Source organism: Acanthopagrus latus, chromosome 22, assembly GCF_904848185.1.
Source record: "Acanthopagrus latus isolate v.2019 chromosome 22, fAcaLat1.1, whole genome shotgun sequence".
Taxonomy (NCBI): domain Eukaryota; kingdom Metazoa; phylum Chordata; class Actinopteri; order Spariformes; family Sparidae; genus Acanthopagrus; species Acanthopagrus latus.
The window spans coordinates 20,752,000-20,772,511 of NC_051060.1; the positions used below are offsets into that span (position 1 = coordinate 20,752,000).

Genomic DNA, 20,512 nt, shown 5'->3' on the forward strand with positions numbered 1-20,512 from the left:
CTGCAGAGACTTCCTCTCTGAACTGAACCAAACTGCACTTCGTTCTCAGAGACAAACCAAACACTCTCATTGACGTCTCCACCAGTCAGCGAGAGGTCACATCTTAATTTAGAAATTCTGTTCGCCGGATCGTGTGGTGTAATTAGGACTTTGCTGTTGTATACCCCCCCCCCCCCCCCCCGAGACACACAGACACTCAGACACACTCCAGGAAATCTCATAAATATACAGTAGGTGTCACACCGCACACATTCTGTATGGTGTAGGCGGTGTATAACTTTCTACTGTAGCCTCTCGTATAACGAGGTGCATGTTAAGGCCTGGTTCTGCTCTGTCGCTCTCCAGGAGAGTTCCACTGCAGCTTTGAAGAGGAGCCCATCTGCATGTTCACCCAGGACAAGAATGATGATTTTGATTGGACGCGGCACAGTGCTGCCACCCGCGACACCAAGTACACACCCAACACCGGGCCCAGTGCTGATCGCAGTGGTTCCAAGCAGGGTGAGTATGACTTCAGCTCAAGATCGACAAAAAGACCATTCCTGAGCAGCTGAATCTGGATGACGTGTATCCCAGGTGCATTAATGGCACTTCAAGTTTTTCTTCGTTTCACCATCCTCATATTACAGCCATTGATCTTACATAGACATTGCCTCATCACAGTGCATCCTGCAAACACCTGTGTTCAGAAAAGAAAAAAAAATTATTTTGCTTTTTTTTCTCTCTCAAAAAAAAAAAAGAAGATGCATATGCCAGTTAGATAAAGGTCTGTGCGACAGGAGGGAGTGGCGATCACACTGCGTTTGTCCGCAGGAGCTGATAGATTCAACCAAAAAATACGAGTTTCTTGACGCTGCCTTTTACAAAAACAAAACATGTAAATCTAACCTTTTAGTTGTTTATCCAAGTGTGTTGTTCCATTTTAAGCATGTTAGAGAAGCAAACTCTAATCTTGTTGTTTTACTATATTAGACTGTTGTAGGAGGAGGAGTGCATGTTGTGAGTTGCTTCACCAAACTGCAGATATTTAAGGTGAGGACAGAGAAACGTTCCCCCTCCAATAGGTCCATGCATTTTATTCTACTTAAGTACTCTGATTCCTTTTTAGTCTTTGTGCAGCATCACAGCCGTCATGATGAACAAGTCAGAACCTCAGGCAGCATCAGAGTTCGTCTCTGTGTTAGTCGCAGTGTCTCTCTGTACGTTCAAATGACACATATTGAAAGGACCGGAATATTTCTGTATAGAGAACAGATATATATGGATGGTTGCACGTCATGTAACGGTAGATAATAAAGCAAACTAACAACTGACAAGTGAGCAAGTTATTTAGTTGAATTTCTCAGCTTAGGATGAAAGTGATGCACCAATGGCGGGGAGAAAAAAAAAAGCACAGTTGTTGTAGCGGTTATTTTTATCCAGCTGTCAACACTGAAGCTGCTCTCTGGATCAGAAACACGTTGGTTGAAGGCTCACATTAAAACGGACACCGCTCTGTTATTCCTTATGTAATCCATGCATGAATACATGCAGTGTGCTATCATGATATTGCCTTATCATGTGGAAAGATGTAAAGTAAGCACCACTGCATCATGAACGTGTCGGAACTTGTTTACGAAAACTGCAAACATCCCACTAAAAGTTCCACTTCTTTTGAAATGTTGAAATAAGTTGGAGAGACTCAAGTGTTCCCGACTGCATTATAGATGATTTTCAGCTGTGCTCATTGTGTCACCGATGACTTGATGCAGCACAATCTAACAATGAGCAGCCTTCATCATTTATTTTCAAGATTATCTTGTCACTGACTCTCTGTTGTCTTTTCCGTGGTTACCCGAGCCGGAGAAATCTGCACAGTATTTGGTGTATGTTAGAAACATGTGCCGGTTCCCAATGTTCAAGAGCTAAATAAATAAAGAACTACCAAATTAGATTTGTAGGAATTCATCAGAGGAAGGTATCTGTGGTGGAATTAAGTGCCCATTATGGTGCTGTGGCACCAGCAGCAGCTGAAGCAGTAAATAATGCATCAGCTTTAATCACCTAATGGTTTCAAAACGTCCAGCATTTCATTACCAGCCCCATTCCTCTTTGCGTATAATTATCTGATATAAGATTCAACTGGGGGAGATATTCCATTTGATTTTGGCTGGAGGGGCGTGGAGCCGCTCACCAGCTCCCTCCTCTGCGTCTGTGTCGGGGCAGAGACTGGCCTCAGATTTTGTGGCTCAGACACAATCAGAGGGCTGTTTGACTCGCTGCCGTCACCGCAGCTGTCCATGACTGTGGGCGCGGGATTCTAACCCCATTGTTATCGTCTCGATTTGCCCCCCGGTTATAGCTATTAGTTAGAATAGGAACTGTCCTTCGAAGAAAAGCCTGCTCCTTATCTCTGATATGGAAGGTTTCATTTCCATCATGCTATCACAGACTGGTCGAAAAAGCAACTAAGCATGACTGAGGAAGCCTCGCTTTCCCCCGTCTTTACAGTGACAAATAATTTGTTGGCGTATCAGCAGGCAGTCATAAAGCAGCCAAGGGATTCTGAACACTGTCTGACAGAAACTCTCATATTTTTCAGAGGGTACATCCACTGTTTGGGCAGTTTCTTACTGAGGATGACTTTGTTTTGTGTCCTGAGGATATTCACAAGGCACATTGAGATAATACAGTAAACAGTGGACACTTATGACAAGATGAAAACACATTTTCGAAAGGATTTCAGATGGTATCTATGTAACTAGTAATATGTGTCTGCAGTGGATTCACATCAGACCTGGTCCCCAGTACATAAACATGACAGCAAATGCATAAAAATCTGAAAAAGGTCATTTGATTCAACCAACGATCGCATAAAAACTGCAACTACTATAAAGAACTAGCACAAGTTTCCAAAAATGTATATTCAACCCCAGAACAGATTCTCTAAATATGTGTTGTAAGTGTAGATGCGCTTTGTTTCTGCTACCTTTAGTTGATAATAATGTTGTTAATAACATTATGTTAATGCAGAAATCTGTGGTAACAGGGCAATAACATGAGCAGTGAGAGAAGTTTCAAACAAACCTCCATGTCAGCCAGACCTATTTGGATGTGAAGGCAAAGGCAAACTGACAAACAATTACCCAAACTGTCAGTTTGACCCACCTTTAAACGTCGAGCACGCGATGTGCAATGATCTATTATTAGCAGCTGAAGGTGCAGTCACCCTCATTTTCACCTCAAAATAAACACTTTAGATAATCTGGCTCAAGTGTTTGAAACCTGCTTACTCATCTGAATGCTTGTCATCCTTGACTTGGTGATTACAGTGTTAACAAAACTGATATGAAAGATGACCAAAACTACAGAATACAACTGGAGCTGTGATAAAGAATCAGACTCAACTAAATGTTTCTGAAAAAGTACATTTCTGTTTTAAATTAGGAAAAGTTACAACCTCCAGATTGTGAATGGTATATTAAGATGATTCTTCCTTTTATTTCCTTTCTTCCTGCAGCAGCCTCTTGTATCTATACGTTTGTTTTACGTGTATTTTTCGTGTCCCTGTGTTTCAAGGTTTCTACATGTACATCGAGACATCCAGACCGCGAAAGGAAGGAGACCAAGCTCGGCTTGTAAGCCCGTTTTTCAACGTAGCTCCTAAAAACCCTTACGGTATCACCAACCCTCCTGCCTACTGCTTCGGCTTCTTCTACCACATGTATGGAAAACACATAGGTGAGTCTCATTCCTCGTGTGCTTCGCTGTCACAAGGTCCGCGTTGTTCCTGGTTTTAATCTGCAGTACATCATATCCACGGCCGAAAAGATCATCTGCCTGTTGCTTAATTGTTAATGGAAACAGATGAAGAGTATGATGATGCTCTTGTGTGACATCACGCTGACTTTGTAACTTAAATTGAGAGGTGAGATTCCTGAGAACAGTCCGGCATTTCCTTTGGAAACACACGAGTCACGCTGAGACTAAAACGGCAGAGTTTTTCCCTGTAAGCATCAGAATTTCAGTCATTGCGAGGGAACTTGCGAGCCCCCACGGAGTTCTGTGCTTCCCTGCTAAAATTTTCTAAGTGCAGCTGTCAGATGTTTCAAGCAAAAAGAAAATCTTGTTTTTTTGCAACAAACCCCTTCAAAGGTGTGTGCGCAAATCCCGGGCATTAGCTCTCCCATGTCTCTCTGAATGTAGATAACAACCTTGTATGGCCTGTTTGAAGATGGCAGAGCGACTGAAGGAGCACTCTGTGGCTTACGTCTGACTCTCAGGCTCCCCACACCGGGGACCCAATCAGCCGACCAAAAAGCACTTCTCCTCTGAGCGAATGCTGTTTGTGTGCTTGTGTATTTCGGAGTGTTGAGCAAGATTGGATCTCAAGCACAAAAACAGCAGGCTTATACGTTGTCGAAGGCCTCTAGTGGCGACTCCTCTAGCTCGGCCTCACGTCATATCATTAGCCACTGCACAGGTTCATGAGGTGGAGGAGGAGCAGGGTGGGGTGGGATCGCAGGGTCAGCATGGTGTCATCGGGGCTGGATGAGGTTCAGGCATCATGTCTTCCATTCAAAGCACTATATAAAGTGTTTACAGTAATAGCCAAAAGGTAGTTCTGCATTTAATTAAAAAGTCCATAACAAGGTTTCTCAAATTTGTCAGCACAATGTCTCTTTTTCAAAGTTTGTGAGTCTGTGAATTTTCCATGTTTACCATCAAAATTGTCCCATAAATTGATTGAATATGATGAAATCAGTAGAAACAGCTGCTACTGAAGCAGGCTGGTCCAGTGATGCCGTGACAAACTGACTTTTAACAAGGAGAGAAAAAACGTAATGTTTTGCATTTCACGCTGAATTCACACAAAGGCACAAATGATCGAGAATTTGTTTTGCTTCGCTTGTTTTCTTAAAATTCTTGAAATTGTGCAATTTCTTAAAGTCTCTCCTCTGAAGGAGCCCGCAGTTAATCCGTTGAAACGGGCAGCGTGTTCACCAACATTTGCTGCTTACTATGGCGGGTAAGAGAGCCAAAACACGTAATTTGCATTACAGTCAACCAAATGGGGATCACTCAGCGTGTAATCCATTCTGTCTATTGTTGTGGCTTCTTCTTGTTTGTTTCACAGACGTCAGTTGGCGTCCTGTCACCATAACGACCATCATGTCCTGCAAAAACATGTGGACAAATGCGTCCCACACCACCTCGACAAGTGCTTTGAGTGACCGGATAGCAATGAACCGTGCCGGTCGTTTACACCGCTGCCCAATATGTCTCGTGAAAGATCTTCCACAACAAGAGTCCAAGGTTTAGGGACTCTGTAACTTCGATTTCCAGATATTACTGAGCCCAATTTAAGCCACTTGAAAGCTCAGTCTTGAAAGTCAATGCGGCTCCCTTACTGGTTTCTACAATCATGCACGCTTGTTCCTGCATTGGTGCATTTGAAAACTGGGAAGCCTTTCTGGGAAGGCTGTTAAAAGGCAATTAAAAGATGACGTTGTGAAATACTGCTGTGGGATTACTGGAGTTGTTGGCAACCACCATTAGTAATGAAAAACTATCTGACGTGACTCCGGTAGAAAGTTAATGTTTGAAACTTTTAGTCCTGCACGTTGAGTCACGTTCGCAGTCATCCTCTGACTCGTCAAACATTTCCAGGTGACCAAACTTGTAATTTTTTGACATTTCAATGCAGAAATGTTACATATTGTATCTTCAAGGCCCAGACCACGGGACATGTCACATTTTTATCCACCATGGGCACAACATTAAGCAAACTGAATGTGTCTTGCGGTGTGGACAAGCACCTTTGACATTGGCACTAGTGACTCTGCAGTTTTGGCAGCACTAATCTGGCATCCATGATCGAGGGTCTGAGCTCCAGGTCTGTGAAATCACACTTGGAGCCTGTTTCTTAGTGATCCGTTCACATGGAAAGCAAAGTGTGGACATAGATTATAAGCACAGCAGCGTTGTGGCACAGTTTGTGTGACATTTAAAGGCTGACACGCAGAGTGATGAGCACGCAGTACATTTCCTTCTCCCAGTCAGTGTTTTTGCATCTTACAGATAAGATCTGCCAAACTGTGAAATGTTCAAATGCTTCACAAAGGAGCTTTAAAGCCGCACTAACATTAAATATTTATGACAGACTGAGCAGCAATCAAAGTTAAAGCTTTATTTACCAAGAGATGAGCTGCTTCATCACGACCGTGTTTGTTTTGTTTGATCTGATTTGATTGACAGTGACCGAGCAACCTACCAGTTTTCATTAGCTTCTGATTAAAATATCGCTAAATCCTGATTTGTGCATGAAAGTACATGTCATCACCTTCTTCAACCGTGGCCCACCTACTTCAAACCAGTGAAAGGAAGCAAAGAAAGAAACGGAAAATACAGAAATCTCTCATGTGACTTAACCGAACTTTGGCATCTTTATTTTTGTCCGTGTGCGTGACCTCGTCGCTCTTAATAAAAAGCTGAATATGTTTTCAAGGCATAAAGAAAAGAATACAGTGACACCTGACAAAAGAGAGATCACAAAAATATCCACATGACTAAAAATATGGCTTCAATGAAAAATATATTCTGGTCAACAAGAAATAAATAAATGAATACAAAAATAACAGGGTAGCAAAACAAAGTGAGGACAGGAAAAGAGCGGCGATGGTGAATACAGTCAGAGAGGGACGGGGAGCGTCGCTTCTGTGCTCGTTTGACTCGCACTCGACGTTCAGTAAACTGTGAAATCACGACAGGCTGGCGACTGCGCTCTTCTCTCTTTTGATTAGATGTTTACAGCGAGCATTTGGCAGCGTTTACCTCTGTATTCTAGTGAGACGTCGGTGGCATCAGCGCCGTCTCCACCCTCCACCTGCTCGGCTCGGAGCTGCTGCTGGACCTGCTGCTCCGACTCCAACCTCACTCGGCTTCCTCTCCTCTTCTTTCTCTCTTTGTTTTTTTTTTTTTTATTAAGCCCGCTGGGTTTTAATTGCTTTTATTTTTTTAATCAGCTATGTTTTCTTTCCTGACTCTTACACCATCCTAACTTTTAGTATTTGCCTTTGAGTTTGTCGAGTGACTCTTATTTGCATTATTACAGCCCCAACTCCCAAAGAAGTTAGAAACACTGTGTAAAATATAAAATCTTTTGAGGATGCCTCGTTCATACCCGATTGTGATACTGATACTGTCACCTGTCACCAATGAACCTGTTCACCTGTGGAAACAGGTGTTTTTGAAGCGTCCTACAACTTTATATAGTCTTATTGCTGTTTTAAATTGAGTAGATTACAGAAATGATTAATTATCACATCCTGTTTTGGTTGATGTTGTGCACAACATCCAAAACATCCAGACTTTTATTTGGAATCAGCATTGTAATAGACGTCAATACCTCAGTTGGAGGTAAACTACAGAAATAAGTGTCGGATGTTTGTTTTAATACTTACATATAATGAGCCTTTTTCCATTTTCTCAACATATCTGCTCACTGACGTCCACCTGGTGAGCTCTACTGCTTATTCAGTTTAATCACCACAAGTATGAATACTTTGAATACAGAATATAAAATGTACATTTTCACTGCAAACAACATTTTATCTACCTTCATTGTATTTTGGAATTGGTGGAGTCTCTATAACTCTCTGTAGATATAAAAGGCTCCGTCTAATAAAACATTAACACATTAATTCTTAGTTTCACGTGATTATAAATGTGATCATGAACGTTATATTGCATTTCTGCCGACTCATACCCCTGTAACTTCTGTCACAATTTTATATTTCTAACTGACCCTTTATGTTTAACATTGACTTGACTACACGCAGTCTGGCAATTATCCAGGCTACTTTTTAGCTGCCCGGAGTGGAAAGGCCAAGCAGGAAGTATCCAGGTGGGGGGGCCGGAGCAAACATCTGGAGAGGTGGAGGCGCGGGAGGGGGAGAGAATATAAGGATAGAGGTGTCGGGGGGCGACTCAGCAGGGAGATGAGAGCTCCTCCGGCTCCCTGCCGAGGTTGAGTAGGCCGTGACATTTCCAATTTGCTCAAATTGATCGCCAGCCAGACCCTCTCTTCCCTGCCCTCCCCGTCTGTGGTGAAGCCCATGCCCAGACTGTGGCGTGTTATGATGAATGGGCTAAATGTCAAGGACTTGAAACCCAGCTCAGATCCTCCATAGCTACGCTCCATTTAGTATTCTGCCTCTGCGGCTGCAAGAGAAATTCGCCCCTGAGCTCAAGAATGTTGGTTTTTGGTATTTTCAGACCCAGAGAGGTGAATGCTTCTGACAAACGGTCCACATAATGCATGTTTACGTATATTGTACATGTTCCCTTATGGCAGAGAACTTTGTCGTTTTTGTTTATTTGAAGGCTTTTTTTTGTGTGTGTGTGGTGTTTGGAGCAGTGAGTCATGAAGCCAGGAGACGTAGCACAGCTCCGTCCTGAAAAATCCTGCGAGTTTGATGCTTTTTGGGGACTGTGCTGCCGAGGTGAGTCACAGTCGCGGCACGGCAGCGCTGTAGGCCAGAATCAGTCGATAAGGAGTTTCGCCTGCACACTGATGCCAATAGTGGCATGGGCTCAAAGAAACTCCTCCATAGTTAGCTAGCGGGGGGATACCTGAGACAAGGTCACAGTTAATTACTGAAGCCGCACATCAAAGTTTGCCTTTGGAGTCCGTGTCGCATTTGTTTATGGGATTAAGTCTCCAGCAAACCACTCCAAGCAAGTCTGTTTTAAGCCTGACCTTCCGAGAAGCAACAGAGTCATCCTTTCATTAGCACGGAGGGTGGTACTGCACCTCGCCACCCCCCTCTCTCTTGTCCTCACTACATAATTGAAACATTTCCAGGAGCTATTTCTCACTTTTTTTTTTTGTACCACTCACATCCTTCTCTTCTCAGATCTTTTTAAATTTCACAAGTGTCTGCCACAGGTATTTCTGTCAGGGAAAAAAAAAAAAGAAAGAAAGGTACTCCAAAGAATATACAGCACACGCCTTTGCTCAAGATGTGATGACACTGACATAACCACCTACATCGCGATGAGTTCAAAGAAACCGTAAGCCAGCCAGCTCAGCAAGAATCCTCCTACATCCTAAACACTTCAATGGGAGATGAAACCGCGGGTCATGTTCTGTACCAGAGCTCATCGCTCACTGGAGATTGTGCTGTCGTCGGGAGAAAGCGCAGACGCTGCTGATGAGAGAATATAGACGGTGACGTACAGTACAGCTCTCCTTCAGTTCCTCACAGTTTTTTTTTCTCAAAGGGGAACTTAAAGGTAATGAGGCACTTGGCTGAGGCGAGGAGGCCTCCGAAATCAGAGGCTGCAGCTGCAGTCGCTGCTGTTGTTTTTGTTGTTTGCCTGTGTGTGTCAACGCAAAGGGGGCACCGCTCTCCATACGTGTGAAATTCACTTGACTTCAGAGCGGTGGTCCTGCTGGGCTTCGCCATGGTGTCAATGCTAACCTGATTTAGGCCTTTGGATGCCGCTCCTTCTGCTGGACCGCCGCTGACGGATACATACCGCTCTCTCTCTCTCTCTCTCTCTCTCTCTCTGCTGCATGGCGAGGGTAAAACTAACACAATCGGTGTGTTTGGAGAGGAGGGTAAAGTGGTTGCACTCGGTGTCATCATCTGACAGTTTTATATCAAAGCCAGGGGGCAGACAAGAGGTCCCACCGAGGGGAGTCTCCAATTCAGACCTGGTAGATACTCTATTCTATCTCAATAACAGCCTGTATTTCTACGTTATTGTGAAGCTTATATATGAATTCAGCTGAAATGGATCTGCGAGATTGCATTTCCACCGGGAGCATCAGTTTCAGCCGTGTGACGTCTTCTCCTCTGCAGAAGGTCCAGCAGTAGGAAGGAGGCAGAAAACAGTTTGAAAACGGATGATGAATGAGGAGAAACTCTTTCCCCACGGGGAGAAGTATTTACACCTGCCGAAAATTCTCATCACACATCGCCCATTAGAGATAATTAATTTGGATTAATAGGAAGCTAAAGAATAATTTATCATCACTTGCACAACCCCAGTTTAATAAATGTATCAATTCACACGACCTGAGTTTAACCTTTGCTACGGCTCGACTCAGCTTCGAATGCAGAGGAATACATAAATTTGAAATGTGAGGAGACGGAGATGAATATTAAGCTCATGAGTCAAGATCTAGTTTCATTGTTGTCCCCCGACCGCCAGCTACCTGTGTAGTGTGTGTACAACACTTAAGATTAGAGTATATTAGTAAATATAGAGCGCATATTAATGGCTTTTTTCGACTTCCAGGCCGTTAAGTTGGAGGAGTTTTCCCTCAGTGACCCTGTAATTGCTCGATGACAGGAAGTATTTTGTCGTACATGCTTTACAATCTTTAAATGCTTTGTTCAGTAAAAACTTTTTATGGTGTGACACAAGTATAATCGAAACACGCCCTATTTATGTGACAAAATGCAAAACTACAACTGTTAATAGTGTCCACATAACTCTAGATTAAACTGCAGATTGTTCAGATTGTATTTTACCGTTATTGTATGCCTGCATCCACCAACACATGCCCGCCTTCACTTTGTGTCACCTAAAAGTTTGTGAACCGGAGTTCGAAAAGGCTGAAAAAACAGATTAAACTGTAGCTGTGTAGCAGTTTGTTTGTTGTCAGTCTGTAGTTATCACTTTGTTAATAACAAGTACTATTTTTGTTTTGATTATTGCAGATTTTATATTTTTTAGAGGAGAGTTTTGATTATTTTCTTGTGCTTTCTTGTGTTTTTGTTAGTTTAATTATCTCCTTGTTTATCATATCGTGTTTGCTCGGTTAGTATTTGTTTTGAATTTGAACATTTGCTGGTGAATTTGCGTGACACTGTGAGTACCTTCAGTCATATGGGAAAAGGAAAGGTGGGCGGAGTGTTGGACCGTGATACACCTGGGTGGACCTGTGGTTTGTTCACAGAGCAGGAGAAGCATGCAGGAACTGTGATTTCTTGGTTGCTTGTTTGCTTTTTTGGAAAATAAACCATGAAAACTGAACTGTGAATGGACGATAACTTGGTCCATGGTCAGCAGTGTCCCCTTTAAAGTTTGATTTTTCAACATGTGGCCACTGCAAACGATAGCGTTTGTTACCAGCTGACTGCCGAGCTTCTCTGTTTCAATATGGACAACAAGCCTAAACTAAGCACCATCCAACTTAGCACCCATCAGCACAGCTTTTTTCTGGTTTTCTACCTTTTGAGGAAGAACTTCTGTCACGGCCCTTTTTTGAAGTTCTTCTTTAAGTCTTTCTAACTCAGAATATGTTCCACGTTCTAAAGTCGGGCTCATAACTTATTCACCAGTAGGGCCTGTGGTTGTTAATACATTTTAAACCACTGGTGAATTAGATTTATGTGAAATGTACATCCTTATATGATGTAGGATATTTAATGACCTCTGAAGTTCTTCCTGAGAATTTGTTAATTTTTTTCCAGTAATAGCGTGCATCTATATTTAAGCATTAAGAGTCTGTCTCGGTGTCGCTGAAAGGTTTTTTTGTGGCCACACTTTTGTCATGATCTTTCGTATAATCTGCTAAAGCCAGTGAGTTCCTCCCTGAGGCGATGTTCTTGATTAAAATGATTAGGGTTCAACACTCAAGACGTATGAACCAAGGAGAAATTGTATTTCCGATTCAAGCTGGTGGAGTTTTATTCCTTTGGAATATGAAAAAAATGTAACTTTTCTGTCCTAAATCATTCTGTCATCACTCATAAACCGGATGGATCGGTGAGATCGGGGCGCTCAACCTTTTCTCTTGGTTCGCTCCGGAGTCTGTTTTTCTATTCTCTCATCTTCACGCGTCTCTTTTTATTCTCTGAAAAAAAAAAACAAATAAACCTTGATATGAGTCAGATAACGAGGGAGAGCGGGAGAGAAAGGAGAGCACACAGGTGACGGCGTGGGCGTGCACAGACGAAAAAACAAAACAAAAAGTAAACAGAAACTTTCTTTTTTTTTTTCCGGGTTGGATTTCTTTGGGGTTACTTATCAAATAAATAAAATTCAGACAGATCTCTCTGCCGCACTTCTCACACAGATTTCACGCACTGCTGAATGTTCAGACGTGGGGCTGACAAACTGGTTAGTTTGAGTGCCGATGACCTACTTTAAGTAAAACATGGTTATATTGTTGTTGAGGACAGAAAAGAGCCTACAATGTAGTGCCACGTGCAATTACCTAATTGTTATTCAGCTTCTTTTTTTTTTTTTTTTTTTACATATTTATCCTGTTTTCAGTAGCATACAATCTGTGCTCGGCTGTGGCTTCACTGCCTGGAGCTTGGAAACCACTGACAGTACACATTTTTATACATTTATTTTAATCATGTTTGTGCGCGCTGACCTCTATGCGCCTCTCTCCGTCTTGCAGGAACACTAAACGCCTTCCTTAAGCAGAAGGGCCAAACAACCTCGGAGGGCCCCGTGTGGTCGCTAAGCGGTAACCAAGGTGAACGCTGGAAGCAGGCCAAAGTAAGCATCCACCCGACAGCATCCTTCCAGGTGAGAGCAAAAAACTTAATCAATCCAATACGCTGCAGCGTTCCCCTTGTTGCCCTCTATTTTCTCTCTCTGACTGTGTTTGTATGGTGAAGTATTAGTTTCCTTGGGGGCTGCATATTGATGTAGCACTCCACAAGCCTCGATATTAAGCAGAGGAGTGGACGGGATCCATAGTCAGTGTTTGCTGTTGAGAAAGCAATATCACTCACGCTTTGCCATCAGGAGGTCTAATCTGTGTGAGTGGCGAATACAGAGCTGCAATATTCTCCATCATTTTTATGGCTGCAGTTGGGGAAAGTAATTATAGCTTCAGCTGCACTTCCGTTGTGTTTTGGGGTTTTATTTTGTGTGTGTGTGTGTGTGTGTGTTCCTACTCCAACCACAAGCATTCACAAATCTTTAAATTTGTGACATTAAAAACGGAAACAAACACCTGCCACCTGCTGATATATTTCATGAGAGCCAATTTAGCAAAATTAGGCTGTGTGCTTACCTCGAGATTTTATCTCACACCGCCGCTAATTTTCTTGTTTTTCAGCTCTATCAAGGCTGAACGTTTAAAAGACACGCTTGCTTTTCCTCTCTGCAGGTGGTACTCGAGGGTATCAGGGGACCAGGCATCGAGGGAGACATCGCCATCGATGATGTCACGCTGGAGGAAGGAGAGTGTCGAGACCCACCGCCCAGTGAGTAGCACCGCGCACCCCTCTCGTGTCCCTCTTATCTGAGCTCCGGGCTCTCGCTACACCTCTCCCCGACCAAGTCGAGATTTAAGAGAGGGGATCTAATCTTAGACAGTTGCCAGCATTCAACTACCATCTCGTGGGGGGAAAAACACAGTTGCCTTAGCAACAGTGTTGTAATCACATGAATGATAGCTATGCCGGCTGAGTGGAGCACTATAATTGCGCTGCAGGAACAAACAGAAGGTAAAAACATAAAACAGGACACAGAAAATGGCCTGCAATTGACGAGGTGACACTGGCAGGGCCGACAAATGCTGTTTGTTTGATTATTTCTGCTATTTGTGGTCGGGGGAACATTATTTCCAGAGGCTTCTTATACCTAGACATCCCTTTAAACATGCCACAGATGAATCAGGGTAATCTATTTTCATTTTTCACACACACACTCGGGTAAAAGAGGGTTATTCAAGGAGAGCAAAGCACAGAGAAATGTTTATACGACCAAGGGTCATAACAACATCATTGTAGAAAATTAAAGCATCTAAAAGGAGAATCAAAATCAGAGATCTTTGTCAGCAAGATGTGTCCTAACCGCACGATTATTCATCATTTGGATCCATTATGATTCAAAGCAACAACACTAATTTGTTTTAGTGTCACAGGAGTCCATGCCGAGGACAAGATGTCAGGAATAATCAATTCAATCCCACATGATGAGTCCGGTACAACTTTGTGATGTAGGGGGGGAAAAGTAATAATCAAATCAACCATGTGTCAATCATGTGTAGCACATTTCATACGCAGGTGACCTCGATGTGTTTTATGGTAAAACATAGAAAACATGAAACAAATGAGACAAAAAACACATTTTAAAATCCTCCAAATAAATAAACTAATCTTTCAAGAACACATTTGACGCACAGACAAACATAAAATACAGTGTTTGGTAGTAACTCTGGTCCTGCTCCTACTCACAGACGGACCACACAGACTCACACTGAGCCTGAGAGCAAAGCAACATTTTTACGATTGCTTTTAAAAGGCGATAGCGTTGCAGCAGATCTCAGGTCAGCGGGCAGTTTGTTCCAGAGCACCATGGTGACCGCGTGCACCTTCACCTGATTCTGTCTTAACTCGAGGTGCATTCAGGAGACGCAGGCTTGATGATCTGAGAGATCAGATAATTTATTTTGGATATTAATTATTATTTTCTTATTAATAAACAGCGATACCTTGAAATCAGTAAGCCTTTTTCACGGCAGCCATTTTGGCACAGAATAGCAGGTAAACACAGGTGTTGCTAATCACATTAATTAAGGCTCTGTGCCTAAATAGAGCGGAACCGTCATTAATGTCATTAGTAACAGCTGTGTTTACAAATGGTTTTATGTTAGAATGACTGAAATAAAGGTGTCGTCTACTGTACGAGAAGCTAGTGAAGTGTTATCAGTACAGGTGTAAACGTGTCTGTTACAGTGAGTTGGAGCAAACCGACCGTCTTTCTAGGAAGCCCTTAAAAAGTGTGTCACAGTTATCTAATGCCTCTCAGTGATGAGGGTGTCACGATTCCGATTCTAGATTTGAAAATCGGTCTTTGAAATCATGAGCAGGATCTACTATTCCCCACCCGGCAACTCCCCCCCACCCACCTTACAGCAGCCCTACGGCAACTCTGAGAGGACACACTGCCTGAAATACAGAAACATGTCGTACAGCACCAGACAGGCACAGTACCCTTCTGCCATCTAGTGATTCTTGGCTTTGTTAACATTATTTTCCATTATGTTTGACTTGTGAAATAAGTTGCTGTTATTACATTCAAAATACTTTGTTCAACTTTGACCATTCAGCCTCAGTGTGCTACATCAAAACAGAAATATGGTGGTTGTGTCGAACTTGACACCAATAAAAATGAAGTCCAGTCAAAGAATTGTGATCTGTGTGACAGGAGCTAGGTGGTGGTTAGCGTAGCTTAGCTTTAAGACTAAAAACAGCCTGAATCAGTCCAAAGGTAACAAAATCTGCCTGCCTAAAGTTCACCAATTAATCCCTTTCTATCTTGTTTGTTTAATTTGTACATAAAGTGTAAGAAAACACAAATGATTTAAGTGAACATCTATTTCTTGGCTCGGAGCAGCGACTTTCTGGAGCGTGAGGTTGACGGGCAACCAGTCGAGACTCCAGGGAGTCAGTCTCTGTGTCCAGCATAGAAATAATCCAGCACAAAACCCAGAGAGTAAAATCCCAGCTGACATCTTCACACCACAGTTTTCGTATCTGTGGACAGAGGCCAGGCCAGCGGCTGCACCTGTCTTCAGTTGTTATGCTAAGCTAAAAGCTAAATTGCGGCTGATGGAAAGTGATGAAGCATGTCACCCAAACTGGCGAACTATTCCTTTAACACACTCGGCTCATTACAGTTTGTGTACCTGTATGTTGTGTCACCATCCTCTGTGTCTTCCGCTGCAGATCTCAGCGCCACGGCTCCGTCCACATCCTCCCATATATGGCTGCTATGCATCACCATGGTGATGACCCTCCTGGAAGGTCAGAGGTGACCCTTCTCTCTGTCATCTCAGAGGCGAATATTCAGACCCACCGTCTGTGAACTATACCCTCGGCATCCAGTCACCAAAGATTCATGCATCCTGAAAGCAGCAGGGGACCCCTGACGGACCACGGAGGGACCGAAATCCATGAGCGAGAGAGAAAAATAGTGATAAAAACGTTACACAAAAAGTAATAAAGAAGATGCGCTAATTTTTTTAAAGAGACCTCTTTTACAGAAAAACATCCCTCGGTGCAGGACTCGGGACATCTTTACGAGCACAAAGGCAGGTGGGCGATAAAAACAGCCTGGACTTTGGTGAGAGAGTTCACAGGCGTCGAGGGAGGACAGTTTGTAAAGCACAAGAACAATTTTATGAAGTTATGAAAATATCTTTGGAAGGCGGCGGAATATAGACACTGCTGACTTTTTGAAGAGGAAATCTCATTTCCCTGCTTACAAACACATGGAATCAGACCTTTCTCTGTGTATCTTTACCTTCATCTTTCTTGCACCAGATGCCAATCACCGACACTTGTTTTTCACTCTGGCCCAGCCTCACGTCACATCCTGGCATTTCTTTATCTGCTTGGTGCTGTACTGTAGAATAACATGGACTCTGGCAACATTTAGTTCTGTCCGCTTACTCCCCCCTGTAGCTGCCTATGTATCTTTTTAACACTGTGCTCACGAGTCCAAGTGGCCGACCGATGGTATGGTGGCAGAACAAAACAAAAAAAACAAAACAAAAAAAAAAAGATGCAGAAGAAATGAGCGAAGGTGTAGACAGCTGGACCGGAGGGGAGAGGGAGGTTGGAGCCTAGGAGCTGAAATGAAATGAGAAGGGGAGGTTGGAAATGGAGCAGAGAGGCGGCACGTTTAAGGGGGGAGGAAGAGTGGAGGGAGAGGAGGAACAGGTAGTGAAGGGCCCGACTCGAAGATTCAGTCAGCGGCCCGCCTGTGGAACAGAAGCCACTTTACTTTCTGCCATGAAACAAAGTGCCTTCAGATTACAAACCGAATCGTGAGCCTGGGTGTTAATCAACATCGGACACATCTCCGTTCATGTTTCCTCTGATGGGCTATTTTCTACATGTTTCTTTTGCCCCACAAGTGCTGATGGGAGGGCATGTGTGTTCAGAGGGGGAGAATGGGGGTTGTGCTACACCCGGATTTAACTCCTGATGGGACCGTTGTCTGAGTGTATGTCTGTGTGTGTGTGTGCGTGCGAGTGTGTGTGTGTGTTTGTGTGTGTGTGCATGCGCCTAAGCCTATGCCGATGCCCACGTGCGTAGTTCGATGTGAGGGCAGCGCCGGCAGACACCAGGTTTGGAAACAGTTTGGATCAAAAACAGCGGAGGAAAAAAAAAAAAGAGTGAGGCTCTGGATCTTTTTTGGTGAAAGACAGTTTAAGATCATACGGGAGGATAAAGACGCTTCGCCGAACGAATATACCCCACTCTCTCTTCCCACAATTCTCCCTCCCTGCGGGCGAGCATTTTTTTAACAAAAGAAAAAGAACAACTGCTGAATAAAACATTGCGTTGTACAGGGAGGAGAGCAGGAACTTCGGGACTGCAGGCTCTTCATTCGGGTGATCCGCCTCGGCCCCGTCCTCCAACCATTTATATGGAACAATACGAGAATAAAAGATAATAATGACCATAATAATAGTCATGATATTTTATTACTCTAGCGAGAATGTTTCTCTGCTTTTACACAAACTGTGAAGATTGACTGTGGAAGATCTACCTGAGACCATAACCTTAACCAGCGGGGTTTTTAAAAAATGTATTGTAAAAAAGAGAAAATAAGAAAATGAAAAATTCCGTTCATTGTTGGTTATGACAAAATGTTTTGAGGACTTGTGTCTTGTTTCTTATTTTTTCCGTTGAAGATGACTTAACTTCCTTTCTCTTCTTGTTGTCTCCCTTTGCATTGCTTAAGTATCAAAGCTGATGGAAGCATAAGAAGTAAAACCAATTTGGTAACTGTATAACTTGTAAATGTTAAAGAAGCTCTATTCAAAGGTTTATGATAAATGTTTTATGTTTGGAGTACAGGAAGCACAACATACAGTTTAAAGGTCTCAACATATAGAATCCATTTTATATTTCTCTGCACATATGTGACCTACTCCCACTGGCTTTTTTCAAAACACTCAAAGTCCATGTTTAACAGCAAGCTGATCATTTTTTTACCCGTGACATTCATATTTATATCGCAACCAGAACACTAAAGAACGCGAGGAGAGAAACACCAGTCAGGGGAAATCGTGACGAATGCAGACTGGAGTTTAAAGAGGAGGCGGGGGTTCAGTCTGGTGTTGTGGTTGTTCAGCATATGTAGCCTCTCTTTCAGTGAACGCCTGGGTTGGTCTGAGTGGGTCATGTACATGTGTGAACATAAAGCTGTGTACAATTAAGTGTGTAAGAAACATGTAAAGAAGATAAATATGCTAAAGCAAAACAGAGCAAAATGATGAAGCATTTCAGGGCATCCTTACAATATCATTATGGTCTGTATGTTACAGAGACATGATCACAGCTACTTTCTGCTTTTAGCCATTTCTGTTGTTTGTTTTATTATTTTTTTTTTTTCCTTTCATTTCTGTGGTTTTATTTCCATAAGGCCCAGATCACAATGAATGTAAATGGAGTTCTGGGGAGAGTTCTTTTCTTACAGTCTTACTAGATGTAACGTTTTACTAAAAACATATGTTTTTTTTGTGTGTGTGTGTTTGCTTTTGATGATGAGAACTTTCAGACTTTCATAGGTTGTTTTGGACACGTTAAGAACATGAAGTTCATCTGACTTTGACACAGACTTTGACACGATTTCCAGGAGAGAAAAAAAATACATATATATATATATATAGATATATAAGCTCAGATAAAATATCCATTAGCTAGTCGCTATATCCTCCTTGTGGTATAGTAGGGAAAGAAAAGTGCCAAAGTGCCCCGTGCAGAAGTCACTGTTACTAAATATGGATATGAGTTCCTGAAGATATTTTGGTGGTTGTTCCTTTTTACACCCCGATCAGCTGGTCACACCTCGAAGTACATGAATGATTAAAAATTACAGCTGGATTAAAATGAAAGAACGCCTGGTGTTGAGGTCAGACGTTTTAAAGTATTAGTTTCATGTTGGCTGGCTTTTTTTCTTTGCTGAAAGCTGGTTAGCTTAGCATAAAGACTAAAAATCTGGCTGCCGGCACCTCTGAAGCTCACTCATCAGCAGCTTATGTTATGCTGGTTTCATTCAGATGAAACTTCAGGTATAAAAACAATAAATTGAAGTTTGAGTGAAATGAGTTTGGCTAGCATCACAAGCTTACAGTTAGCAGGGACATATGGAAGTCACTGCTGTTGGCCGTGAAATAGCCCGACACATAAAACAATATATAACGTGTTCAACAGTGAGTTTTAGAAGTGCTTTTATAGCTTCGGGCTGAGCTAAGCTAGCTGTTTACCTTCTTCCAGTCGTTATGCTAAGCTAACCGGCAATTAGTATTTATTGATCACACGCTTGTGTATGGTATCAATCTGCTCGTCTGACTCTCACCAACAGAGCGTGAGAGGATTTATCCACAGTGTCAAATTCATTGCTCTGAAGTGAACAGAATGACTATTTCTTTTGGTGTATGTTGGAATTATATCAGTAAAAGTAAAGTTAAAAAAAAAACTATAGCAGACCCAACTTTTCTGGTGTACATTACTAAATTCTGGGTATATTCATACATATCTGCGAAATATTCATCTGTGCGAAGGAATATATTTTCTAATTTTTCCCAGAGTCGTGGCGGAAATTGGACATAAAAGTGAATCAGCTTGTTTCCATGGTATTACAGCCCTCACCGTGTCCTTGATTTCCATTTCTGTGCAATTCACACGAGGTGTACGAGGGATGTGAGCCTGGCGAGTAGCTTACACACTCAACTCTGCTCCATTTATAGATAAAAGTCCTCTAAGCTACTTCAAAGTACAATTGGAGGGGATTAACAGTTTTTGAATATGTAAACAGTGTTGTGTGACAGTTTTCTTTTTCGCACACGTCTTTACCGACTTCATTTTGATGATTAGAGGCTCCTGTGGCTGCAGAAGGTGTGAAGTGTTCATAAACTAACGAGGTTTGAGGCATTTGCGGCTCCTGATTAGTTTGTTTTTCTGGAGCTGAATGTGTCCACGTGTGCCAAGTGGTTTGTTTTCACATCAGTGTGCCCGATGTGCTCAAGACATTTGTTGTTTCCCCCCCTCATCCCCAACAACAGCACACACAGTATCCGATGTTTCTCAAAGCAGCCACTTTAGTTTGACACTCGAACAAGAGTTTTTGTTCCAGTGCCATAAATTTGAATAGAAGGTTACAAAAACAAAATGACAGCAGTGTTTTTTTGTTGTTGTTTTTTTTCCTCCTTTCTTCTGGGTAGACCTTTCTCAGAATCTATTTAGTTCAGTCCTTGACACAGTGTCACGATAACATTAAAAGTTAAAGGGCTCTTTTTCTTTTATTTATTATCACGTCTGCAAGGATTGTGCCGCAATCTAATGCAAACTGTCTGGTGATGAACACTACAGAGCAGAGCGTTAGTGCGGGAGTCACGCTCAGATCGAGGGCTTCATCACCAGCTGTGTGGACGTCAGCTGACGAGCAACATCCAGTCATATTCATGCAAAGCCCAGTCTCATCAATCTGCATACAAAATGACACCATACACTTTGATTTTGCATGCAGGCGC

At 42.6% G+C, this 20,512-nt stretch overlaps 1 protein-coding gene across 13 annotated transcripts in view; it reads left to right on the forward strand.

The window, feature by feature from the left end:
* LOC119012389 (MAM domain-containing glycosylphosphatidylinositol anchor protein 2-like) overlaps positions 1–19,503 on the forward strand; it is a 254,941-nt gene extending 235,438 nt beyond the window's left edge. For all 13 annotated transcript variants that reach the window (XM_037086148.1, XM_037086150.1, XM_037086151.1 and 10 more), the window contains 5 exons: positions 346–501; positions 3,559–3,720; positions 12,407–12,537; positions 13,127–13,223; positions 15,693–19,503. In XM_037086148.1, coding sequence (XP_036942043.1) covers positions 346–501; positions 3,559–3,720; positions 12,407–12,537; positions 13,127–13,223; positions 15,693–15,781 — 635 coding nt within the window. In that variant the 3' untranslated portion in view covers positions 15,782–19,503. The remainder of the gene's footprint in view (positions 1–345; positions 502–3,558; positions 3,721–12,406; positions 12,538–13,126; positions 13,224–15,692) is intronic.
* The last annotated feature ends 1,009 nt before the right edge of the window (positions 19,504–20,512 follow it).